The sequence below is a fragment of the Cynoglossus semilaevis genome, chromosome 17 (genome assembly GCF_000523025.1).
Source record: "Cynoglossus semilaevis isolate Cse_v1.0 chromosome 17, Cse_v1.0, whole genome shotgun sequence".
Taxonomy (NCBI): domain Eukaryota; kingdom Metazoa; phylum Chordata; class Actinopteri; order Pleuronectiformes; family Cynoglossidae; genus Cynoglossus; species Cynoglossus semilaevis.
This window is the reverse complement of record NC_024323.1, coordinates 14518008-14543458: the sequence shown is the minus strand read 5'-3', so window position 1 is coordinate 14543458 and position 25451 is coordinate 14518008. Positions and strand designations below refer to the sequence as shown.

The following is a 25451-nucleotide window of genomic DNA, read 5'->3' as shown; positions in this document are numbered from 1 at the left end:
GTGGGGTCAGGAGGGGGGGGGGTTTGTCCATTTTTACATACAGTATAAATGAAAAGTGAGGAAAAAAAAGGCAGCCCAGTGCCTGAAATTGTCCACAGGGGGGAGCACTTTGTGCTAGATCACCCCCTAGTCAGAAAAATAGAAGACAGTAAGAGGAGAAGGAGGAGGAGGAGGAAGAGGAAGAGGAGGAAGAGGGGGGGGCAGAGGGTTGTGTGAAGATGGAGGTGTTCTGTGTGTTGTCCACCCTGTCACTCTGTTTCCTGTTGGTTTGTCTGTAGTTGGTCAGCTGGTTTGTTTGCTTGCTGGGTTGTTGAGTGTTTGCCACAGGGGGGAGCACTTTGTGCTAGATCACCCCCTAGTCAGAAAAATAGAAGACAGTAAGAGGAGAAGGAGGAGGAGGAGGAGGAGGAGGAAGAGGGGGGGCAGAGGGTTGTGTGAAGATGGAGGTGTTCTGTGTGTTGTCCACCCTGTCACTCTGTTTCCTGTTGGTTTACGGAGGTCTGACTGGTCCACGTCACATCCCACCAGATGACTGGCAGTTTGGCGCCCCCCTGTGGGGAGAGGGAGTCAGTTTGAGAACTCTAGTCCAGCCTTATCTTTGAGTGGATCCTGAAGGTGAAGAAACAGCAACACCAACCTTATGTTAGCTTCTTAGCTTTGTTGTAGAGGGAGTCCACCACTTTGCTCATGTTCTGAATGGTCTCCAACGCCGCCTCGTACGTTTTATCCACCGCCGGTTCATCAAAGACAATCAACACGCCTTCACCTTGGTCCAAAATACCTGTCAGGAGGAAGAGTGAGGATTCACTTCCTGGATGCTGCGGTCACACCGGCAGATTCATTAGATTAAACGAATCACGACTCACCGTGAAACTTCTCATCCAGGATCATCTGTGATAATTTCCTCTCCACATCTGCCTAGATGTCGGACAAAATCATGGTGTTGGTAAAACTTACTAAAAATAAAAACATTAATTAAAATTTTTTTAACTGTACCAACCCTACCTTAGAGAGTGTGATGAGAGAGGAGATGTGTGCTATCTGTCAGAAAAGAATGGACGACACAGATGAGTTAAACTAATGTTTTCCATCTTTATGGAGGAGGCGTGAGGAGGTCACGTACCTGGACCCTGGAGAACGGTTCAATGACCCTGATGAGGTTCTGCTCCAGCAGGTTGTCGTACAGCTTGGTCAGGTGAGTGCTGATGATGGGGTCGTCCTTCAGTTCCGCCTTATACTCCATCAGTGCCTTCAACACAGCGTGAACATGTCGTTAAAACCACAGGTGAAGCAATAGACAATTCAAACAGAGGCCCGTGGACCACAGGTGGCCCAGACTGTTCCTACAGACCATGAAGGGACCGCTCTCTACAGCCTGACAACATGCAACCCACAATGCAACACTTGAGCGCTGGGCTAAAAGGTAAGTTCAGACTTGAGTTGTGTTAAACAAACTTGCAGGAGTCCACGTTCACGCTGGTTGTGTCCAAACTTGCAGGAGTCCACGTTCACGCTACTATTGAGCAACCAAGATTCTAGCCTCGCCCCCGTGGCTGTTGCTCAACACCTTACACCTGCGTTCTGTTTCTGAAGAAATTCATAAAAACCATTCCGTTTCTTCAGAAACCCGCAGCAGTACTGCAGTTTAAATCCCCCACAGGTCAGTGGGACAGGAGCAACGCTGGAGTCGTGCTAGTCTCACAGACGTCAGTGTCAGTTGGACAATGACCGTGGTCAGAACGAAGCAGTCGCAAAACACAAACCTTTTCAAAGTCGGCGAGCGACCGGTTCTTGCTAGCTTTAGCCACACTTTTTAGTGAGTCTGTCTGCACAAGAAGAAGAAAAAAAAAGTTACAGTGGAACAAAGAAAAAGAAAAATTCTGAAATTGTTTTTTGGCTTAAAAGGAATAAAGGGTGATACCTGTCTGCCAGCATATCGGAGAGCTAGTTTGCCACTGATCAGGGCCTGAACGTCCTCTGGTCTGTGACAAGACAAATAGATCAGATTAGATCAGATTAGATTAGATTGACATGACGTGCAGTTCAGGAACGTTCGTACTTTTTCCACCATGAATCAATTGTGCAGCGTCGACGTGAACACACTTACGCATTGAGCATGATTTTGCAGAGCAGCATGTATTTGAGGGCTGTGATGGCTCGTGGGCTGTCGATGGAATCATAGCCTTCGAAGGCCTCGTAGAAGTAGGAGTACGCCGTCTTCCAGTCCTTCTCCTCCGCTGCGTGAATGATCCCTGAGGAACACATGGAACACGCACAGTAAATTCCAAAGTGGCGGGCTGAACAGAAATGATTGTGACGTGTTGTGGTGGGGATGGGAAGCGCACCTGACTGCATGTCTAAAGCTGCTTGTAGTTTGGGAGGGCAGTAGATGGCGTTGGCGGTCGTCCTGGCAGAAGTCAGCGCGGCGTGGGCCTTGGGGAGGTTACTGAGTGCGTGGTACGTCTTACTCTCCAGCAGCTGAACTTCCACCAGCAGAGCCTTGTCGTCCATCTTCTTCAGTTCCTGAAGTAACTGTGAGCCTGAGGGATGAAAAACCACGAGGACTTAGCACCAGGGTTCAACTGGTCTACAGGTGTCAGAATGTTCCATCCTCCTCACCAAGCTGCAGCGCCTCCTGGTAGCATTTAGTGTCAAAATACAGTGAAATGAGACGAGCCTAGAAACAGAGGAGGAGAACAAACGGTGTATTAATTTAATGAAGTTCTTTATTTCACCAATAAAGTAACGAGTCAGAAGAACAGCCCACCTCCAGTGCCTGTCTCAGGAATGTCCTCTTCTCAACTTTAGCCCATTCTATGCACTCGAGACACAGTTCAACCTCTTGACCTGTGGCAGCCTCCATGTCCAGGAAGAGGTCAAGTAGGGAACGCACCAACCTCGCCGCCTTGGCCTTGGAGATGGAGTTAAGGAAGGGACGCACATATTTCAGAAGGCCACCCAGCTCTGAGCAGATGAAAGAAGACAGAAAAAACAAACTTAAACCAAGCATCGTATGTTTACTGTATAATGTGTATAATAATGGGAAAAAAGAAGGAATGAAAGAAAGACTTTACTGTAGCTGTTGTAGCTTCTGCTAACTCATGCTAACTTTGGCAGCACTAAGATAAGAGCACCATCTAATGTAAAACTAAACACATGAAGCACTTTGATTAATGAGTCTATGAACAAAGTTTGCCAGGAAATCCTAGACCAGAATGTTCATGTTCAGCCCCCAGGGGGCCCTATATCATATGTCTTAGAACTTTGTGACAACATGACAACACGCAGTGCTTACCCGCAGCCTGTCCCGTCTTGGCCAGCAGGGTGCCCAGCTCCAAGATGCTCTGCTCTTTAACACGCACCGCCTCCTCATCACTGTCCTGGATGTCCCGCTTCACTATAACACACAGACTCAGTGATGTCATCTGATACGTAGTGACACCAACAACGACTTACAAAGTGAAACCACTGATCCCGCACTCTTTGTTTTCACTGTCAAGTGCAGCGTTTAAAGTCACGTTCTATCATGTCGTTGTGCTGGGTCTTATGACAAACAGCAAGGATCCAAATAGGAGCTATGAAACATCAGAGCTGTCACATTTAACAATAAAACAACAATGACAGCTCAATTTTTTAGATGTAATGACAGCATAACGCGTGTAGTGATACGTGAAAATGAGCTGATTGCTGTGAAATTGAGTCGGTGTGAAAGAGTTTCACATTCATTTCCTTGTTGGTCTGACTTTTGACTTAAGACGAGAACTGAATGCTAACACGGAACGCAACGTGCTAACGTTGACTAGCCAACTGTCAGCAAAGTTCCAGTCAAATGAATGAGTCTGGGATGCTAGCGTTAACCTATGTAAGGCTAACCGGTGTGATGCTAACCGGCTAGCTGCTGCTGCTGACTCACTGTGTTAACAACGACAAGAGCGTTTAGCTTAGCGGCTAACAAGCTAAATGTGGCTATCTACGATGGTGTACATCAGGTGGAGGAGTAAAGCCGCATAATGCGAGTCGAACAATAGCCGTTTTTCTCTACTAATGGTTTACCTATTGAATGTAGAATATCGATAGAGGCATCCCGGTCTGTTCCAAGAAGAGACTGTGCTCTCTGAAACTCAGCCACTGCCGCGGCTGCCATCTTTCCTCTACCTGCCTCCGCTCCACTCAGCCCGGCCGCCTGTTTTCCGGTCAGTCGGATCACATCATGGTCGCGGTAATACCGCCCTCTACAGGAATATTTGGTTAACTGAACATCACACGCAATGTGCTAGGATTAAATGCGATATTCTATGTTATATTTTCAGTATTTACAGCGCAACTTTGGGAAAATATTAAATCCATTGTTTCACCACAACGTTTGGGAGCAATCCTTTTAAATTATATAGCAGACATGGAGTAAAATTACATTTGTTTGTTCCAAGCTTTTTACGTTGACGTATGGGTTTACGTATGGGAGCGATTTATTTATGTAATGTTGACAGATTCTTTACTATAATGTCAATGTTTGCTCCCAGACCTGCTGTTTTGAATTGAGTTAGTAGTAATTATATTCATTCACCTGATGATCTCATGGTTTATGTTTCTCACACAATTTGAACCCATGAAACAACACGTTTTTATTTGCTAAAATCTCACAACCACACACTTGTAGAGTTTGATGATCAGTAGAAGACTCACATGCAAAACACGTAAGATGTGCAGCAGGAGAGGGAAGAGAATCACTAGATTAAATTGACAAAAAAAATTCTTTATTTCACAATTATAAAACAAAACTTTAAATTAAATCTTGACAGACAGAGCCGCTTCGGATTCTCGTGTCTCCTTTACAGAACGACAGACAAGTAGTCACAAACCTGCAAACAAAAGGAAAACAGTTGAAATGGTGTTTTATTTAAGCGGATAAATGCCCGTTATTTTGTTGCAATACGCAGCGTCACCACTGGAGGGCACTAAATCTTCGTGGTTTATTATTTTTCTGTGTGCTACGACAATGAACTTGATATTTCTACATTAAAGTATAAAACGTAATTAAATATTTCTATAACCAAAGAACATCTATTGGGTGTACAGTTTATTTATCCTCTGTTTTTAGGGCTTTTTCACAGCTTGAATTATTCACTGGTGTCACAGCACAACTTGTTTCATTTGAAAGACGTCGGTGCCGTACCTGGCAGCTGATCGATTCACTGGTGTCACAGCACAACTTTCATTTGAATAACGTCGGTGCCGTACCTGGCAGCTGATCATCAGGTTTGGAGAGCTGTCTGTGTTCGCTGCTACAGAGAAAACTGGGTCGTGCAGACAATCCTCCATGTGCTCTGACACCCGGGACTCCAGCAGATGGCTCAGGACGTCTGGGGTTATGTTCTTTTTCTAAATCAGTGGAGGACGATGACAGGTGGAAGAATTTTAGACCATTTCTTTTTAAAGAATACATTTGAGATCTGTTCCATAACAATAACCACTTTACTGAGCCTTTTAATTTGATATTCTTTTAAGTTTTTGTCCCCTGTTGTGATGGAGCTGTTGGTCACACAATAAAGTAATGGTACGGATAGTAAAACACAACTTAAGAGACAAAAACAAACAGGAAATGGCTTAAGTAATATCAGGAAAAATAAAAGGTGTTAATATTCTGACAAACAAACTTAAGAGACAAAAACACGCCTTTAAAAAGCAGGAAATGGCTAGTAATATCAGGAAAAGTAAAAGGTGTTAATATTCTGACAAACAAACCTTAGTGTTTACGTACAGTCCACAGGGACAGGAAATAAAATGACTGTTGATATTGACATTGTTTCTAAAAAAGAAAAAAGAAACAAAGAAACACTTTAGGTTCAGTTGTCAACGACTGTAGTGTAAAAAGCTGTTGACAGTTGACACATGAATAATGACAGGAAGATATTTGACTCACGCGCGACACACAGGACAAATGACATGCATCTCGTCCATCCCTTCCACGACGGATAAAATGTACTGCTGCTCAAACTGCAGGTTCCTCTCGTACTCGTCAATAATAGACATTTCTGAAGAAAAGGGAAAAAACAAACACTGATCTCATCACTCCTTATTTCAGTAGGTCTTCTGTAACACAGAGCCAGGTGACGTTTTTAATGTATTGTTTGTTGTGTAGGTGGGACAAAAAGTGACATTAGGACAGAGAGGAAAAACAGCATCATATATTTGAGAAAGACATTACCCTGTGATGCAAGTTCCTGTTGGATTTCTTCAAGAACTGCCAGCTCATCATACTCTTTCATCAGGCTGAACATCTGTTAATGAAGTTTACAAGTAAACACTGAAACCCCAAGTTTGGACACAAATAGTATCTCTCTGAGACGCTTGTGTCTGCAGTTCATTTCACTTTGTTTATTAGTTAATGACTATAGTTAACGGAAACTTAGGTGAGACAGACCGACCTCTACCATACCCTCTGGCCCCCAAAGGGAAGGAAGTCTCTCGTCTTCTGACCGAAGAGCAGTCCACTCCTCCTCCATCACCTCCTGGACGATGATGGAGGTCCCGGAGCCGCTGCAGTGCTGGCTCTCTCCCATCTGACGGTATCTGTCCAACAGCCTGGACCGACTGTTCTTGAGTCTGTCCACACATCGCTGGCGACCATGACAGAAACATTGACATTCGTTGAAAACAAACACGCACGGAACATCCGCTCAGACGTGTTAGCCACAGCTACATGCTGCCAAACACTTCTACGTTTCTTTGCCTCACCTTGCGATACGTTTCTTTCCATGGTGGAGTTGTGCCTTTGTAAAGGGCACGGTGTCTGTCAACGGCATCCATAAGTAACGCAACCTAAGATCGACACAACACATGTATATGAAGAAAACGGCACAAAGGCCTGAATAACTCAGCTGACATGTTTTCCGAATCAAAATATTTGAGCTTTTAACCCCGTGCCCCGGAAGTCAATATGCAGTTTGGCGAAATGCATCATGGTTTGTGTAGTTAATTTTTTAAGACACGGGCTCGAAAACGCGTTGACGTTTCATTGTGACGTGACCGGGTCCGTTTACATGTTACGCATATATTTTCGCTCTGACGCTATTCCTGTATTTCCGCTGTGGTCACCTGCGATTATTTATATAATTTTTTTTATATTATTTATTTTTATAACTTTATGTACATATACACACATACAGTAGGACTACAAGTCTGAAATTGTACTATAGAACGTTGTCACAACTGAAGAAAAATTATGCCTGGAGTAACACTTCCGGTAGAGCCTGGCTACAACTTCCGCTAACTGAATTAATCAAAACATCAGCTGTTGTGGGTAAGATGGCGCACAGTCTGGCAGACTTGGATGTTCCCATGGACGCCGACCAGCCTGGAGAATTCGGAAAGGAGGTTCTGAGGCGCTGCAGAGGACGACCCAGACTCACGGACTCCGACCGGGCACAGAGGCGCCTTGAATCCAGAAAGAAGTACGATGTGAGGCGGGTATATCTGGGAGAGTCGCACAAACTGTGGAGTGAGCTTCGCAGAAGGACCAGTCTGAGTGATGCCGGACTGGCCGAGTACCTGATCCTGCTCAACTCCACATACGGAGAGAAGTATCTGCAGAAGTACAACAGGTTGGTCGTTCCTGTAAACCTCCGCAAACGTTTTGTCTCCTCACTGTTAGCTACTGGTAAATTGAGTGTCTCTAATGTCCATTCAAACATTTTAAAAAAAGGACATTTCATGTTTCAAAATTGAAATTATTTGCCTACTATACTTTTTACTATATTGACAAAATATAGAATCCAGACTGTTTTGCAGCAGGTCACTGCACTGTTATTAATATGAAAATATGATTCTACGTTACAGAAAGAAGACTCTGTCAGAGGGCTTAGAAAAACTGAAAAAAGGTGAGTTTTTGGTTAATTTCCGGTTCACCAAAGTTCTTTAAAAAATGTTATTTGTCAAATTGATCTTTGCATTTTTTGGAAGACAGTATGATCCTCTATGATGATGATGTGATGATTTGCAAAAGCAAAACAAATGAGTGAAGTTGGTGTAGAATGAATGTGACTGTGACTCCATCAACTCTCTGACCTCTGACCTTCTCCCAGGTCGGAGGGATCGTAGTTCCAGCCTGAGGAATCTAGTGTATTGGTACCTGGAACATTCCGGCTACTGCCCCCACGAGCCGCAGCTCAAAGCTCTGGAGCCCCAGCCCAACCTGTCCACCGCTGCTGTGTGGCAGTGTCAATCAAACCACTCTTTTGTGCAATACCTTTTCTCACCACTGAGAGGGGCCAGTGAATCTGAGCAGGAGGAGGATGTGAACGGAGACAGCGACGCTGCAAAGGCAGATCTCCTGATATCAAGCAGCCGCAGAAAGAAGAGTAGAGACGAAAACAAACAGTTCAAAGGTCAGCTAAAAGGTCAACTAACCCTTTCCTGGTTGTCTGTGCTGGAACAGTGTGAGTGTAATAAACATCAGGGTCTGTTTCTGTAGATGTGGAAGAAAACGTTTCCGAGGATCAACGAACCACAGCCAGCCCCGTCACAGATGTCACAGACACGCCCTCCAAGGATGCTCCTCTGATTGGTCAGCCTGTGTGGGAGGTGGAGATGCTGACGGAGCGACAGCAAGGATCTCCAACATGGTGACGGAGCGACAGCAAGGATCTCCAACGTCAGCGTTCCACTCCATCCCTTCAGACGAGGACACTGAGGACGTGAGGACAGACATGGACCTGGTGGAGGAGGAAGAAATCAGGACTTCACCTGAGGAGCTGAAGAAGACCGGTGAGGAGTCGCAGCTGGAGCTGGAGGTTGAGCCGCAGCTGACAGTCCCAGCAGCACCTCTGCAGGTCCCGGAGCAGAGCGAACTTTTTGAAGCTCAGGCCGTGCAGAGCTGTGACATCACAGATCAGAGGACGGCGTTGGAGGGATCCCAGGTATGAGTTACCTTCCTTCACACTCTGGATGGAGGAAACACAGCAAAGTAGGGATGAAACCAAACACTCAACACAGTTTTTCTTTCACTTTGGAATGAAATCTTTTCTCCATCTTTACTTTGTCACCCAGTTAATTATCATCACTGGCTCCAGCTACGAGGCTCTGGCCACAGAGGGGATCCAGCTCAACATGAGCGGTGGAAACATAGAGGAAGTCACATGCACCGTCATCGGGGGAGTCAACTACGACCAGGTGTGTCCTCATGACTCCGGGATCAAACCGGCAGAGGACGAGGACTCGGTGACCGGTGGGTGATGTTTCCATCAGTGTCTCCTAACTGATGACTTCACTTCCTAATGATTTGTCATGATGTCAGGTTTAAGTACCAAACAGCTGCAGCCAGCCGACGTCGACCCACTGGAGCTGAGTGACGACAGGGAGCGGCAGAAGAGCAGTAGGTCTGTGGCTCCAGTCAACACCTCCACACAGGTTTATGAGACAGGGTTTAGAGACTCAACCAGCAGTTTTTCGTCCACAGCCACCGCTCAAAACGGAACAGACGGGGTCCGGTCATCGAGGCTGATGGGATGCTGAAGATGTTCCACTGTCCGTACGAGGGCTGCAGCCAGGTGTACGTAGCCATCAGCAGCTTCCAGGTGGGAACGCCGTGCTTTTCCACACACTCTGTGTTTATTCTACTGAACAATGTCCAAACATCAGTCATCTGTTCCTGCAGAATCACGTCAACCTAGTTCACAGGAAGGGCAGAACCAAAGTCTGCCCCCATCCAGGCTGTGGCAAAAAGTTTTACCTGTCCAACCACCTGCATCGTCACATGATCATCCACTCAGGTGAGTCGCAGCTCATTACACATCAACCAACGCCGTCAGTCCAGTGATAACGATAACTGACACCCAGTGAGGTGCAAAGTAGGGGGTGCGGTGTTTGGCAGTCCTGTGTCACAGCAGAAAGGTCAGGGGTTCAAAGCTAATTTATGCGGTGGTAGAAAAGTGTCTGTTGATTCAAATAAAAAATAGAAAAATGAAGCAACATTGAGAACAAACATCACTGCAGTTTAATTAATGACCATCCCATATTTTTAAAAATTATATCCAAGTATGATTTTTTTTTTTTTTTTTAAAAAATTATATCCAAGTATTTTTTTTTTTTAAGTATTCAAATCATGACACTGCAAGAATTCAGCACGTGACCTGTGATGTAATCATTGAAATTCAAATGACACTGAGGTGTGTTGTAACGACAGGGGTGAGGGATTTCATCTGTGAGACGTGTGGGAAATCGTTCAAGAGGAAGAATCATCTGGAGGTTCACAGACGGACGCACACGGGAGAAACGCCGCTGCAGTAAGTCACCGCAGAGCGTCTGTCAGAAAAAAAACTACAAAAATGTTTACGCCATAAATGTAAATCACCCACAATCCTCCTGGTCAGGTGTGAAATCTGCGGCTACCAGTGTCGCCAGCGGGCGTCGCTGAACTGGCACATGAAGAAACACACGTCTGAGGCGCACTACAACTTCACCTGCGACTTCTGCGACAAACGCTTCGAGAAGCTGGACAGCGTCAAGTTCCACAAGCTGAAGAGTCACCCGGACAAGCAGACCACCTGAGGCTCACTGCAGAGCTGACGAAGACACCGACGAAAGGCTTCCAGTAGAGGGAGCTGTTGTTGTTTCATCACCTCCAGGAAGTCAAGGATTGACCTGGAGAAACGCCAAATAATGTGAGGCTTTGTACTGTGCTGAACACACACACACACACGAATGATCAGAATTGTAATGTGACGATCGTGGGTTCGAATCCCGGCCCGTCTGCTGCAGTGTGTCTGGTGGTGAAATGTGGGGAAAACAGTTTGGAAATGAATGGAGGCCTGGACTGAGCTCAGGTCTGTGGGGGGGAGGGTCTGTGTTAGAATGACTGACAGCTGGACTGTCCAATAGGAGTCTGCTTCCATCAGACGTCACTGATATTTTTTCTCAGTATGAATTTAAATCCTCCAAGTGTTTTAGGTTGGCGTAACAGTAATTACAAAGATCACGTCAACCTAGTTCACAGGAAGGGCAGAACCAAAGTCTGCCCCCATCCAGGCTGTGGCAAAAAGTTTTACCTGTCCAACCACCTGCATCGTCACATGATCATCCACTCAGGTGAGTCGCAGCTCATTACACATCAACCAACGCCGTCAGTCCAGTGATAACGATAACTGACACCCAGTGAGGTGCAAAGTAGGGGGTGCGGTGTTTGGCAGTCCTGTGTCACAGCAGAAAGGTCAGGGGTTCAAAGCTAATTTATGCGGTGGTAGAAAAGTGTCTGTTGATTCAAATAAAAAATAGAAAAATGAAGCAACATTGAGAACAAACATCACTGCAGTTTAATTAATGACCATCCCATATTTTAAAAAATTATATCCAAGTATTTTTTTTTTTTAAGTATTCAAATCATGACACTGCAAGAATTCAGCACGTGACCTGTGATGTAATCATTGAAATTCAAATGACACTGAGGTGTGTTGTAACGACAGGGGTGAGGGATTTCATCTGTGAGACGTGTGGGAAATCGTTCAAGAGGAAGAATCATCTGGAGGTTCACAGACGGACGCACACGGGAGAAACGCCGCTGCAGTAAGTCACCGCAGAGCGTCTGTCAGAAAAAAAACTACAAAAATGTTTACGCCATAAATGTAAATCACCCACAATCCTCCTGGTCAGGTGTGAAATCTGCGGCTACCAGTGTCGCCAGCGGGCGTCGCTGAACTGGCACATGAAGAAACACACGTCTGAGGCGCACTACAACTTCACCTGCGACTTCTGCGACAAACGCTTCGAGAAGCTGGACAGCGTCAAGTTCCACAAGCTGAAGAGTCACCCGGACAAGCAGACCACCTGAGGCTCACTGCAGAGCTGACGAAGACACCGACGAAAGGCTTCCAGTAGAGGGAGCTGTTGTTGTTTCATCACCTCCAGGAAGTCAAGGATTGACCTGGAGAAACGCCAAATAATGTGAGGCTTTGTAACAGCTGTGCTGAACACACACACACACACGAATGATCAGAATCGTAATGTGACGATCACGGGTTCGAATCCCGGCCCGTCTGCTGCAGTGTGTCTGGTGGTGAAATGTGGGGAAAACAGTTTGGAAATGAATGGAGGCCTGGACTGAGCTCAGGTCTGTGGGGGGGAGGGTCTGTGTTAGAATGACTGACAGCTGGACTGTCCAATAGGAGTCTGCTTCCATCAGACGTCACTGATATTTTTTCTCAGTATGAATTTAAATCCTCCAAGTGTTTTAGGTTGGCGTAACAGTAATTACAAAGGTTTTATCTGGGTGCATACATTTACTAGTCAAAGGTTTGTGAAAGGTCTCATCGACACGACCTGCCACAAACCTCCGCTCTTTTTTTTTTTTTTGTTTTTCTTGACGTCATTCAGATCGGAGCGTCTGTTGTGTGGGCCCGAGGGCGGAGTTCTACGTCCGTCCCGGTGGTTCTGACTCACCCCGGTGATGAGTTCACGGTGACGATCTCTCAGGAAGGCTCCACTCTCGACTCCTCTCCGCTGCCTTCTCCTCGTCCTCTGTGGGGAAACAAACTGCACTTTTCTTGTCGCTCCTGTCAGTTTCTGAACTGGATGGTTTAATAAACCACGTGACTGTGACTCACGTGTCTCTGAAATTCATTTGTTTGACAAAACAAATGTGGAGGAGGAAAAAAAACAAAACAACCCTCTCTCTTGCCTAACACCCTGCGGTGTTTACACACTTCTGTGATGCCGTGTGGGTGTGAGTGAAGGTCACGAGGTCATCTGATCAGTTCATCACTTCATGTTGTTTGACCTTTACATCAGATCAATGAACAGGTTTCCTCAAAGAACTCATCCCAAAAAACTGAAGAGACCTGAGCTGAACGAGAAACAAATACAGTCGTAATTATGAATTAATTCATGTTCAGTCATGAGATGATGTGGGATCAAGTATTGATTTATATATTTGTACTGTTTGTTCTAGTATTTATGTTAAAGATGTTCAATAATATCATAATTATATTGTTTTTTTTCCTCCGATAATTAAAACCCGATAACGCAATGCCTGGGTTTTGTCAAATGACGTGTGACATGAAAAATAGTTTTGGGGAAAGACGTCTGTATATGGAAGTGAAAGTCACTAGATGGCAGCATTGCAGCTCATTTTATGAATCTGTTTTAATAATCAGGGGGTTGTAAACAGAACGCTGGTGTCAACAACTCAACAACAGTGGTTTGTACTGATAAATAAATAAATAAATATTACCAGGCAGATATTGGAATCGGAAATGAAGTTTTTGGAGAATATCGGCATATTAGATATCGTCAAAAAGTTGATATCGGACTTCCCTAATTTTTATTACACCAGTTTAATTGCCAAAAATGGCCAAAAATACTAATGACGAAAAAAGACATAAAAAGTCTCAGAATTCCTGAAAGTCAAGAATAAATCTGGACGGATCTGAACCACACGTTAGATGATGATGTTGGAGGGTTTCAAAAATAACAAATGCAATAATTTCACCAAAAAAACATACAGTACTCATACAGTACTATAAGTACTGCATGAGTACTATCTTATAAAACGTCATATGATGAACATTATTAATCCAATCCTGTTTTTCTCGTCATCATCAACATTATCAGAATTGGTTAGAAATGACACGAGTCAGTAACAAAAATACATCATGATGTCAGAGATGTCCAATCAGCAGGGAATGAATCCTAACAGGTGATTTGTCATCGTCCGTCAGGCTCCGCCCTCACAGACAGGAAGTCAGTGGTTCATGTCTGTGACTTTTTTATTCCCGTAACTTTTGTGTTTTCTGCATTTCAATCAACAGAATTTAATTTTTTTAGAAATCATTATGCTTTCACAGCACCACCTGCAGGGGAGGAAGGAGAACTTCATGCTTCTAAATAATGTCAAAATATTTTTTATTATAAAACACTTCTATTTTCTGTTTTTCAATTAATAGAATTTAATTTTTTTAGAAATCATTATGCTTTCACAGCACCACCTGCAGGGGAGGAAGGAGAACTTCATGCTTCTAAATAATGTCAAAATATTTTTTATTATAAAACACCTCTGACAGAGTACTGCTCCTGACCCTGTCAGATTGATGAAGTATTTTAGTATTTACTCTGTGAGTGAAGTACTGACGTTGGTGAAGTCCTCTGTTCTCCCCCAGGAGCTCCCCTTACAACTCCATGGTGATGTCGGAGATTCAACAGCTTTGGTTCCGCCCCCCCGCCCCCTCCCTCTCTCTCAGTACTTATACCCAGCCGGTACTCCAAAAATAAGAGTGAGTGTCTGGTCTGACAGGGAGCAGCAGACGGACGCAGGAGAACGGCGTGGACCATCGTTCATCTGTCAGTCATCTCCACGGTGAAGGTGAAGATCAGAGTCTCTCCTGTGTCAAGGTAAGACGACGGCGCCCTCACCTGACGGGAACTGCAGTTTCTCCAAAGCTACACTTGTGCTTCTTCTACTTCCATCCTTCACTTCTTGGAATCTCTTGGTTGTTTTTCACGAGTCGTACCAGAGCAGGGAGAGAACCAATCAACAATGAGCCTTTGTCCCCCGAGACCCCGAGACCTGGGGGCCTGCAATTATCTCTCTGCCTCTCTCTCTCTCTCTCTCTGTCTGTCCTTTGAGATGTTGTTCTGCCTGTGTTTTTGATGGCACTCACGGACGGTGGTGATTTTTGGAGAGTTTTTTCCTTCTTTTTTTTTTTTTCTCCCCCGGCTGTTAATCGGTGACACGTCGACTTCTCAGTGTCAGAGTTCAATCATTGACCACCAGGAAGTGGAGAAAAATGCAAGAGGGGGAAATCCTGGGGGAGTTTGTGTGTGTGTGCATGTGTGTGTGTGTGTGGGTTCACATATATGATTAACCTGATGACAAACAGCTTCAGCACATCAGTGTAGGAGGATTCACTCCAACGACGCGCTGCTTCCTGTTGTTGTGTTGTTTCTGACAAATCATCATGGAATCATTCTGATCTCAGATCAGCTCTGCTGCCACCGTCACAATAACAGCTCGTCTGTTTGGTTTCTCCACACAATGGTCGCTGTTTCCCTTTCACACACACACGCACACACACGCACACACACACACAGAGGTTGCGGAGGTGACAACCTTGACGTGACTCTGGAAGAACTGAAGGGACAGAGGAGGTGATGGAGGGATGGTGTGTGTGTGTGTGTGTGGGTGTGTGTGTGTTGTTTGTGAGGCAGTGTGATTCCTGACAGATACATGACGCATGTGTGATCACACTTGTGGAACAGACTTTGACGTTCACTTCATGTCCTGATGTTCTGCTGTGATGATCTTCCAGAACCAGCGCTGACCAACGGGGAAGAAAAAGAATATTTTACTATAATAAATAACGACAGACGTCACACACAGGCTACAGTACTACAGAGTACTTACAAAACATGTACTGAAGTAGTACTGCTCTCAACCTTCATTTATTTCAGTTAAAAGTATCGTGAAGTACTCGTTGTCTACTTACCACTTAGACGTCACCTGATCACAATCTACTAGTATTTATATATTTATATATATATCTATGTAAATATATATGTGTATGTTTTCACCTCCTCCATCGTTCCCTGATCTGTCCGTCGTCCGTGTCTGTCGTTAATCAGAGGTAAATATATTTCCTCCAACTGTGTTTCTCTTCAGCCGTCATTAATCCCTGACCTGGACGAGGTGGGGGGGGAGGGGGGGTCGGGGGGGTCACGTGTGTGAACAGGGATTGTCCTCGGTGCTGAGCGCTCAGCTCTGAATGTTTGAGGAAGATAAGGTAATAGGCTTCAGAGGGCTGAGGGGTGGCATGCTGGGAAATAAAGCAGGGTTAGAGGAAGTAACGCCGCCCTGCTGTTCAGGTTTCACCTCCGCGTGGACACAGGAGGACAAAGGACCAGCGGACGACCACAGTCTGGATGAGGGTCAATATGTTAATATTGTGTGTTTCTTCAAACAGGATTAGAGTCTGGATGAGGGTCAATATATTGTGTGTTTCTTCAAACAGGATTAAAGAAAAAGAGACTCAAACATGGGTTGTTATGGACTCCTCAAAGTCATGATGTTCGTCTTCAACGGAATCATCTTCGTAAGTTTCACCGTCGACTTCAACCATGTTTATGTGACACGAATTAATTCTGTTGGTAGAAAGAAATATATATATGAATATATATTAAATTTACTGACTGGTTTAGTAACTGACTTGAAGGTAATGATGGAGAAATATAAATATATATGTAATGTTGAAAGGTGGTTCTCAACCTGGGGTCCACAGTCCCTGTGGAGACCGTCTTCTGATTGTCACCTCTGAGGAGCCGTAGTTCCTTCAGCTCCACATTCATCTGGTTTCTCTTCTAACCGTGAACCTCCCTCTCGTCTCCTCCTCTCATCAGCTGGCAGGAGCGGCCATCTTGGCTGTGGGCATCTGGGTGAAGGTGGACAGCGGCTCTGTCCTCAACTTCCTGGGAGAAATTGAGAACGCGCCAGAGGAGCTGAGTCAGGTGTTGAACGTGGGCTACCTCCTGATCGCCATCGGAGCGCTGCTGGTCGTCATCGGGTTCCTGGGCTGCTGCGGCGCCATCAGAGAAAACAAGTGCATGTTGCTGCTGGTGGGTGTAGACTCCTCATCTGTCCACCAGGGGGAGTCTTCAGCTCTGTCATTAAACAGTTCCAGTCAGAACAGAACTGACGTGAGTGTCTGATGTTCCCGCAGTTCTTTTTGATCGTCCTCCTGGTCTTCATAGCGGAGGTGGCAGGAGCGGTGGTGATCCTGGTCTTCAGACCCCTGGTGGGTGATCAGAGGACTGCGCCTCCTCACCATCACTGACGTCAGTCCTTGTAAAAACTGGACGCCAACGCCACCGTTTTCCTTCTATTTTCAGGTAGACCAGATTTTCGAGAAGCTCGGCACCGCGGCCGTTCAGAACATCCAGAACGACTACGGTCAGAACCCAGACGTCACGGGGCTGTGGGATACGACCATGACCACGGTACGCCTCTCATCCTTTTATACTGACACCAAACAGCTACGCTTTCATTTCTGACGCTCTCTGCTGCCCCCGTGTGTCCACTTTAGTTAAAGTGCTGTGGGTTCTACAACTCCTCGGACTTCGTGGGTTCTCCGTACTACGAAGAGCACCACATGTACCCGCCCCTCTGCTGCCCCGGCACCAACTCCTCGTGCAGCCAGGCGTCGGCCGGCAGTGAATCGGTACGAGTTTGGAACCAGATTCAGCCTGACTGTGATAGGTCGGACCAGTAGAAGGCAGAAAAGAGTTCATTGGGCTGCAAAAAAAGGCAGCACATGGAGGTGGGGGGGTGGAGAAGGGGGAGTGGGAGGGGCTTGTGGCGTTCCGTTGATCTGACAGGAGGTTGTTTCATCCTCAGACAATCACAGGCTGCTTCCCAAAGATCCTGGCCTTGATCAAGAACAACACGGTGGTCATCGTGGGAATAGCGCTGGGAATCGCAGTTCTGGAGGTCCGACGTTAACCCTTTATTTTCCACTTCAGATCAGAGCAAATTTGTTGAGATATGAGTTATTTATTAGCTAGCATTTTCGTATAATATTAGTTATTGATAAAAATGTATTAAAAACATATAAACAATAAATATAATAATGCATTTTTTTTATTCCCTCCAGATTTGTGCCATGGTCGTCTCCATGAGTCTTTACTGCAGAGTAAAGTCCAGCAGTGCCTGACCTTTGACCTCCAGAGGAGACCAGGCCTTCATCCTTTTTTCCGACAGCGCAATCAGAACGACTGAGAAACTCTTTTCTTCCTGTTTTATTTAAACCTAACGATCGATTCATGTTCAACGCCGCTCCTCACACCACGTCAGACGACATGCTGCCTGTTTGAACGGTTGCCCACGGCGACCGTCTCTGTAACACACAGCCATTCAGTTGTAACTAGGCAGGAAATGACTCTGTGCTACTGACGGTGACGGACACAGAAAATACAGAAAAACCTCCATGTGAACATTGATGCTTTAAAAAAAACAAATATAGATCTATATATGACGTGTATGTTGATGGCAGTTGATTTTGGAATTAAATGGAATGCATTTCTACAGACTGGTGAGTTTGATTTTTTTTTCCCCCTGAAGCTTCAGATACAGTCAGAGAGGAGCTCTAATGATTGGCTGATACTGAGCTTGGTAAGACCTGGAGGTCTGGACGTTGGCTCAACACCCCACTGCCCTGCCAGGACCGGGATTTCAACCTTCAATCATCAGGTCCAAAGCCTGACCCCACCAGGACAAGGAATTGCTACAAAGTGGTCTCACTTTTTTGTATGGTAAATTTTAAGAATCTGGTAAAAAAAACAAACAAACATATAATCCAACATATTATTTATTAAAATGCATTCAATGGAACAACATTATTATTAATAATAATGATAATGATCATCATGTGAACATGGAATGATCTAACGCCGTACACAGTAGCTCCACATACTGTCTGTGTTTTACTGCAGTATATGTTCATACCCAGCTGCAGCTCAGGTTTCATGTCACGCAGTATTTACATACATGTGTTCGATAAGAAAATGTGTCAGAAAACACATTTGCATCAGCGCCACGTCTGACTCATACAGACGACAAGAAACATGTTCACCAACAGACAGAAACACAACTATTTTTAGGACCACTGGTCGTCATGGACACCAAAACCTGGTCCCGATGTCAGACTGGTTTAAACAGGTCACAGCCGGGATTATCGTCAGGCTTTATTAATATCATTAAAATGAGAGAAAAAACGAAAAAATAATTAAACATTTAATCTGCAAAAATATTGCAAAAGGAGCGAAAATTCCGACAGAGGGCAGTGTTTCTGTCTGTCAACACACCTCATTCAATTACTTTATAAACCTTTTATTTCTCCGTCTTTAACGCTACGTTCTATAACAGTTGCAGTTTCAAGGTCTGACCACAGAGAGGCGCTGTTTCACTGTAGCAGAGATACTGCATGACAACACCTGTACAACAGTCGGCAGCATTCAACAAAGATGGTTCCTAGTTATTTTAATTTGCCTCCACTGATATTTTTAAACTCTGGTAATGACGTGTTTTCCACCGGATTTTTTTTTTTTAACTTCACGGTGATGTTGCTCAGCCGCCACCTGACTGACCGTGTGCGTGGCACTGGAGTCACGGGGGAGGAGTCTGTTACGTCACCGCTGTGCACATTCACGCTGCAGGATCCGCACGCACGAACACCTGTCTGTTATTCTCCGTCCGCGGCACTTTTACGGAGTTGAACCCGCAGCCGGAGTTACGAAGCTCGGACATTTTATGTCCTCATTTGGCGGGAGTGGAGTCGAGCTGCGAACAGGTGTCGTCGAGGAGATGAACATGTCCAACGGCAGAGGCGCCAATGGGGCTGAAAAGTAAGTTTGTTCCTGTGGAAGTTGGTTTGACAAAATGTTCAGCCTGAGAATTCAAACTTTTCCAGACTCTGAGTTTCTGTTGGTCCTGGAGCAGCAGCAGCAGCAGCAGCAGCACAACAGAGTCACGGAGTCACACACTGATAACTGATAACTGATAAGACCCGCAGCTGCGTGATGAGGAGTTCATTTCTGTTTGTTTTTCCGTTTGTTTCTAAATGTCAGGAGTTCCGAGCCGCCCCTGAAGGAGTCTCTGGACCAGTGCATGGAGGCCCTGGACCTGTTCCTCAACAACCACTTCAGTGAAAGTCTGGAGAGACTGCGGCCACGGTAACACCAAAACACCCCCCCGGTCCCCCCCACTCTCCTCCCCCCAGAGGACGTTGCTGTCATTACATTAGTTCCTTCACATGAACTGGTTCTTCACCGTGATCTCAGCAGTTTCTGCTCTTCGGTTTCTTATATTTTGTGGTTTGTGTTTCCTGTCAGCCTGTGTGTGTGTGCTCTCTCTCTCTCTCTCTCTCTCACCCCCTCTCTTTCCTCCAGGATATTCAGTGTTTGCTGAAGCTGACGCCCAAACACTGACTGTTAGAACAACCAAGGAAATGACAGCCCTGCAAAACAAACACCAGAGAGTCGGGGTCGGAGGAGGAGACGGGAGAACCAGAGGGAGACAGAGAGACAGGAGAACCAGAGGGAGACAGACGGGAGAACCAGAGACAGACAGACAGGAGAACCAGAGACAGACAGACAGGAGAACCAGAGGGAGACAGACATGTTCTCTTATCATGTCCCTGTAGGAAAATAAACAGCTACTGGGCAGCAGCAGCAGTAACAGTAACAGTAGTAGTAACAGCAGCAGCAGCAGTAACAGTAGCAGTAGTAGTAACAGCAGTAGTAACAGCAGCAGTAACAGCAGCAGCAACAGCAGCAGCAGCAGTAACAGCAGCAGTAGTAACAGCAGCAGTAACAGTAGCAGTAGTAACAGCAGCAGTAACAGCAGCAGTAACAGCAGCAGTAACAGCAGCAGCAACAGCAGCAGCAGCAGTAACAGCAGCAGTAACAGCAGCAACAGCAGCAGTAACAGCAGCAGCAGCAGCAGTAGTAACAGCAGCAGCAGTAGTAACAGCAGCAGTAACAGCAGCAGTAACAGCAGCAGTAACAGCAGCAACAGCAGCAGTAACAGCAGCAGCAGCAGCTTCTGACCCCTAAAACCTCCACATCTGACCCGTGACTAGTTGTCAATAATAATTTTAATAATTTTCACAAATCAGGACTTTTTAATTTTTTCACCTGATTCTGGTGTGTGGCGTTGTGTTCCCTGTGCAGAGTGAACGACAGCATGTACCACGCTCTCATCTACGCCACCGTGCTGGAGATGCAGGCCATGATGACCTTCCAGCATGATGACATCACCAACGCCGGAAACACCATGAAAGGTGCCCAGGAGGTCTGTCAGAGGTCAGAGGTCAATGTAGGAGCTGGAAACTGTTGTACAGCTGTTTCAACCCTAGAACAACAGTGATGACATCACAGACGCCTCACTGAAGACGAAGTGTTGACTGAACGTCTGTTTCTGATGTTCCAGGTATCGACGGAAAACCAAATCAGAGGGAGACTCACTGAGCGAAGGTAAAAAAAAAAGTCTTATTGATATTTTATATATTCACATATGTGTAGCTGTGGTGGAGGTCAGAGGTCGGAGGTACACCTGTCATGTATTCCATGTCTGTTCTTGCAGTGCAGCTTCACGCTGAAGTGTGTTATGCCGAGTGTCAGCTGCAGAGGGCAGCACTCACCTTCCTCCAGGTACGGTCCTATATATTTCACACATATTCAAACCCACACACACGTTGCCCAAGGACACAACGGCTGACGGCCCTACAGCAGTACAGTGGCACCACGTATTTGCAGAGTACACACTTGACTACAGAGTACTGCCGTGGTATTTGCCTTCAGTGAGTCAGCTGTTCTACTCTGTTTGTCTTTACACGACGTCGTCCGACGGGTGTGTACGAAAACGAAGAACAGTCCAGGAACAGTCACTCAGTACTGACCGTGGGGGGGGCTGAGGGGGGGTTCTACTGTGACCACAGGATGACCTCTGACCATGGATTGATTTCTTTTTTTTTTCCTCCTCAGGATGAGAACATGGTGAGTTTCATTAAAGGAGGGATGAAAGTACGAAACAGTTACATGATTTACAAGTAAGTACAAAGAAAACACGGTGAATATTCACACCAACATCCAACGCATTAACGCTGTTCTGTGGATCTGTCATCTGATCATCTTAGTTAGAACTCATTAAACACACCAGGCCACATTCAAACTCCACCCCCTTGAGGTAGACATCTGCCATTACATCACTTCCTCTTTTAATGAATAATTCTTTAGATAATGGGATACAAACCTACAACCTACTGTAGCACGTGTCATTGAATGCTCCCAAAGTCTCCTCTGCAATCAGATGAAAGGTCAAAGGTCATAGGTTTAATTTGCTCATTGTCTGAACCAGTGTTAAATTATTTGATATATTTTTTTAAAACTCTCAGTATTTTTTTGATACTTTGGATACTTTTACACATTTATTAAAAAGTTTGAAACGCCTAAAGAGATATAGTGCCACCTGGAGGTGAAGCTGCGTCACTTCATGGCAGTTTCCAGCCCCAGGCTGTGACAAAGACCAGGAACAAGAACCCCACCATCATTTATCTTTATTTTCCTCTAAAGAGCAGATATTTAATACAAGTGAGTTTTACTGCCCAGTATTTGTGTACCAGCAGAGAGGTATGAAGTAATAAAGTGAGGACTCACTGACTCTTAAAAAGGAAGTGCTCCTTTATGAGGTGATATATGGTTTGACATGTCTATAACCAGCAGTTTATATTATATTTTTATACCCACAGGGTTAGGGTGTAGTTTTATGAACCATAAAATACAAAAAAAGTGTGTACTACTGCAGTACATTGTGAGACCAGTGTAGTCACCGTCTTCCTCACGACCATGAAGTATTTGAGTGAGACCGGTGTAGTATCACCGTCTTCCTCACGACCATGAAGTAAAACCAGAAAAAAAAAACTCTGTTCATCACAGTATCACAGTCAGGACGTGACGTTGATCAATGTTTCATTTTTTTTTTTTTTTTTTTTTGTGACGTTGATCAATGTTTTATTTATTTATTTATTTATTTATTTTTGCAGAGAACTTCATGCTTTTGTCAAATCTCACAACTACGTGAAAGGACCGAGCCACCTACAGTTAGAAGGAGGAATTGCATTTGGAATTGGGGCTTTTAATCTGGTAGGTGGGATTATGTGTGTGCGTGCGTGTGTGTGTGTGCGTTGACTCTGCTCCTCCTCCGTCCACAGACGCTCTCCCTCTTCCCTCCACGGATCCTGCGGTTGCTGGAGTTTGCGGGGTTCTCGGGGGACAAGGTGAGACGTGTCCATTCCTCCGTCCTCGTGTCCACACTCACGTCATCATGTCTCAGACTGTAATGCTTCTCTCTGCCTGTAGGAGTACGGTCTGTCCCTGCTGCATGACGGCGCCACGGGGACCAACCTGCGCTCCATGCTCTGCGCTCTGCTGCTGCTCTGCTACTACACCTTCCTCACATTCATCCTCGGTACGGCTGCCCGCCACCACTCACACCACTCACACCACATGATTTACTGTATGGTACAGGTCGGCCGTTCCCTCTTATTTCCACCAGGGAGTGCTAATGTGTCCGTGGTTGTGATTCTTCGCAGGCACTGGTGAGGCAGAAGTGGCTGAAGCTGAGAGGCTCCTCAAACCCTTCCAGCATCGGTACCCGCGGGTGAGTGAGGCCTAAGACGGGGTTAAGTGAGTGTGTTACCCAGAGGTCCCAGGTGGGGGCAGAGTTAGTAGAGACATTTACATTCATGCATTTAGCAGATGCTAAGTTTATCGTAATATCGTATATCGTATATCGTTATCGTTGCCCCTGTATCGTGATGCGTGTCGTATCGCCAGATTCTTGCCAGTACACACTCCTGGTCACTTCACCTTGGAGTCGAAACGTAGTCACATATAAATGTGAACAGGTTCCTAAGGCACCACTAGAGGGAGCCTGGTAGCACAAGTGGTACACACACCGTACTTTGAGAACCATTGGTCTTGAAGAGTCCAGTGCTGTCCACTTTTAGTCAGAATACATCCATGAATAAATCCTTTTATTAGCGTGTTTGTCGCGCCCCAGTCATGCTAACAATGAATAAATCCTTTTATTAGCATGTTTGTCGCGCCCCAGTCATGCTAACACTCGACTGCGTGACTCATGTTCTAGAAAATTCCCAATCCCAGTTTCCACCCCACCTTCTGCCCACACGGTGGCCCATCCCAGAGAACAAACACAGATCTGGGTCAGATCTGATAACAACTGTACACCAGCTTTTGTGACATGTGGTGATCATGTGATCATGTGACCTGGCGACTGATGTGCTCTTCTCGACCCCCGCACCACGTGTTTGACTGTTCTGGTTTCTGTCCCACAGGGGGCCATTTTCCTGTTCTTCGCAGGCAGGACTGAGGAGATCAAAGGGAACATTGATGAGGTGAGTACCACAGTAGTACAAAGTACTTCATCAAATACACAAATACTGTCTTTGTGTGTATTCTTACAAGTAAAACTTTGGTTACTGTGCTGAACTGCAGTAACAAGTTACAAATGATTGAATGATGTTGTGGAAATTACATTTTATATCATCTCTAATCTAATCTCTAATCACATTTATAATCCGCATCGACATAATCTAATCTAATCCCATCTCTCATCCTAACCCTTCTCCTCTGATCCAGACGGAGCCTCAGTGGAATCAGACTCATGATCTTATGCTAATCTCTGCTGTCTCTCTGTTCCACCAGGCGGTGGCGCTCTTTGAGGACGGCTGTAAAGCCCAGCAGGCCTGGAAGCAGTTCCACCACATGTGCTACTGGGAGCTGATGTGGTGCTTCACCTACAAACGGGCGTGGAGGATGGCCTACTTCTACGCCGACCTCCTGAGTCAGGAGAGCCGCTGGTCCAAGGTGTCCGACACTGGTCCAGGTTTTTATGAATCAAAAAAACAACCTGTCAGGAAAAAAACCAACAGTTTTTGTTTTCTCCCCCCGAGGCCATGTACATGTACATGAAAGCTGCGTACCTCAGTATGCTGCCTCGGGATGAAGCCCGGCCGTTTGGAGAGGACGAGGTAGACCTTTTCAGGTAGATGAACACGCCGTCGTCTCCAACCAATCAGTGTCCTCCAACAGGTTCTGAACCAGTCGCTCAGTGTCAGTGTTTCATTTGGAGAACTGCAGGAACACAGTACTGTGTGTACTGTGTGGAGTACTGTAGTGAAGTCCAGACCAAACACTGTAAACTGACCACAGGTGTGAATGTGTGTGTGTGATCATGTGACCTCAGGCGTCACCTGATGAGTTATTATAGTAAAGTGATGACGGAGCAGGTCAACACCAGGGGAGAACGTGATCGAAAACTAAACATTCAAATCAAGTTCTTTAAATTATTATTTTCTTTAAACACATATACAATTTTACACATATACAAATTACAGATTTTACATCATGAAAAACTTTATTTTCCTGATATCTGTACGTGTTAAATATTTATATTTAATTTTTCCTTCGTCTTCAGACAAGTTCCCAGATTCAAACAGAGGATAGCAGGGAAATCCCCCCCGACGGAGAAGTTTGCTATCCGTAAGGCCAGACGCTACAAGGCTTCCTGCCCAGTCAGGCTGCCAGTGCCAGTGCTGGTAACCATACACACACCACACACACACACACACACCAAACCATCAGGTACACACACACACACACTCAGCGTCCTGACGTCAGTTCCTGTGTGCCTGCAGGAGATGATGTACATGTGGAACGGCTTCAGTATGATCAGTAAACGTCCAGAGCTGACGGAAGGCATGCTGCAGACGTTGATGGACGCAGAGCGCAGCCTGCTGGAGTCTCCTGGTAATGCAACTTGTGGCTTAGACTCTCCTCAGTATTAAACTTCCCATTAGTGTTTGTACAAGTAATGCTTCTTCTTTTTTTTTCTAACA

General features: G+C 45.5%; 6 protein-coding genes and 1 long non-coding RNA gene across 12 annotated transcripts; 5 read left to right on the top strand and 2 right to left on the bottom strand.

Moving 5' to 3' along the window:
- Positions 1-483: 483 nt before the first annotated feature.
- On the bottom strand, positions 484-4211 carry LOC103393606 (26S proteasome non-ATPase regulatory subunit 11-like). Its single transcript, XM_008330619.3, has 13 exons — positions 4054-4211; positions 3296-3397; positions 2768-2964; positions 2620-2677; positions 2346-2540; positions 2108-2252; positions 1922-1982; positions 1764-1826; positions 1124-1249; positions 1006-1041; positions 867-918; positions 638-781; positions 484-551 (listed from the first exon to the last, which is right to left on the bottom strand). Exons 1-12 carry the CDS (start codon positions 4142-4144, stop codon positions 639-641), a joined length of 1269 nt encoding a protein of 422 aa, XP_008328841.1. The 5' UTR covers positions 4145-4211; the 3' UTR covers positions 484-551; position 638.
- Positions 4212-4732: 521 nt separating this feature from the next.
- Positions 4733-6925, bottom strand: rpain (RPA interacting protein). The gene is made up of 7 exons (XM_008330620.2): positions 6736-6925; positions 6426-6617; positions 6206-6278; positions 5921-6032; positions 5743-5806; positions 5239-5379; positions 4733-4859 (listed from the first exon to the last, which is right to left on the bottom strand). The coding sequence occupies exons 1-7, from the start codon at positions 6805-6807 to the stop codon at positions 4830-4832; spliced, it is 684 nt and encodes a 227-aa protein (XP_008328842.1). The 5' UTR covers positions 6808-6925; the 3' UTR covers positions 4733-4829.
- LOC112488453 (uncharacterized) lies at positions 5386-5809 on the top strand. Its single transcript, XR_003052523.1, has 2 exons — positions 5386-5630; positions 5719-5809. It is a non-coding gene; the product is annotated as an uncharacterized LOC112488453 (long non-coding RNA).
- A 303-nt stretch (positions 6926-7228) lies between the features above and the next one.
- On the top strand, positions 7229-12502 carry LOC103393608 (zinc finger protein 653-like). 4 transcript variants are annotated; one of them, XR_003052499.1, is made up of 12 exons: positions 7229-7601; positions 7837-7877; positions 8082-8384; positions 8471-8618; positions 8651-8915; positions 9046-9223; positions 9293-9374; positions 9455-9572; positions 9653-9767; positions 10181-10280; positions 10368-10944; positions 12225-12302. XR_003052499.1 is itself a non-coding variant. In XM_008330621.3 (11 exons), exons 1-11 carry the CDS (start codon positions 7306-7308, stop codon positions 10543-10545), a joined length of 1824 nt encoding a protein of 607 aa, XP_008328843.1. In that variant the 5' UTR covers positions 7231-7305; the 3' UTR covers positions 10546-10956. The 4 variants fall into 4 exon arrangements, 1 of the variants encoding a protein (XP_008328843.1); XR_003052498.1 differs by lacking the exon at positions 12225-12302 and adding an exon at positions 12364-12502 and having other exon boundaries at positions 7231-7601; positions 8471-8586; positions 8619-8915; positions 10368-10658; XR_003052497.1 differs by having other exon boundaries at positions 7231-7601; positions 8471-8586; positions 8619-8915.
- On the top strand, positions 10975-12434 carry LOC103393609 (zinc finger protein 653-like). Its single transcript, XM_025064737.1, has 4 exons — positions 10975-11082; positions 11457-11556; positions 11644-11934; positions 12294-12434. The coding sequence occupies exons 1-3, from the start codon at positions 11067-11069 to the stop codon at positions 11819-11821; spliced, it is 294 nt and encodes a 97-aa protein (XP_024920505.1). The 5' UTR covers positions 10975-11066; the 3' UTR covers positions 11822-11934; positions 12294-12434.
- Positions 12503-14220: 1718 nt separating the features above from the next.
- On the top strand, positions 14221-17932 carry tspan34b (tetraspanin 34b). Of its 3 annotated transcripts, none has more exons than XM_008330625.3 (8): positions 14221-14376; positions 15993-16073; positions 16378-16593; positions 16698-16772; positions 16867-16974; positions 17061-17195; positions 17372-17464; positions 17628-17932. In XM_008330625.3, exons 2-8 carry the CDS (start codon positions 16017-16019, stop codon positions 17685-17687), a joined length of 744 nt encoding a protein of 247 aa, XP_008328847.1. In that variant the 5' UTR covers positions 14221-14376; positions 15993-16016; the 3' UTR covers positions 17688-17932. The 3 variants fall into 3 exon arrangements, with proteins under 3 accessions (XP_008328847.1, XP_008328848.1, XP_024920419.1); XM_008330626.3 differs by having other exon boundaries at positions 16698-16776; positions 16871-16974; XM_025064651.1 differs by lacking the exon at positions 14221-14376 and adding an exon at positions 15702-15919 and having other exon boundaries at positions 15973-16073; positions 16698-16776; positions 16871-16974.
- A 1154-nt stretch (positions 17933-19086) lies between these two features.
- LOC103393612 (tetratricopeptide repeat protein 39A) lies at positions 19087-25411 on the top strand. Its single transcript, XM_025064650.1, has 15 exons — positions 19087-19377; positions 19600-19704; positions 20704-20835; positions 20963-21006; positions 21116-21183; positions 21517-21581; positions 22575-22674; positions 22743-22808; positions 22891-22999; positions 23124-23191; positions 23889-23948; positions 24259-24420; positions 24507-24598; positions 25031-25151; positions 25251-25411. The coding sequence occupies exons 1-15, from the start codon at positions 19283-19285 to the stop codon at positions 25398-25400; spliced, it is 1437 nt and encodes a 478-aa protein (XP_024920418.1). The 5' UTR covers positions 19087-19282; the 3' UTR covers positions 25401-25411.
- The last annotated feature ends 40 nt before the right edge of the window (positions 25412-25451 follow it).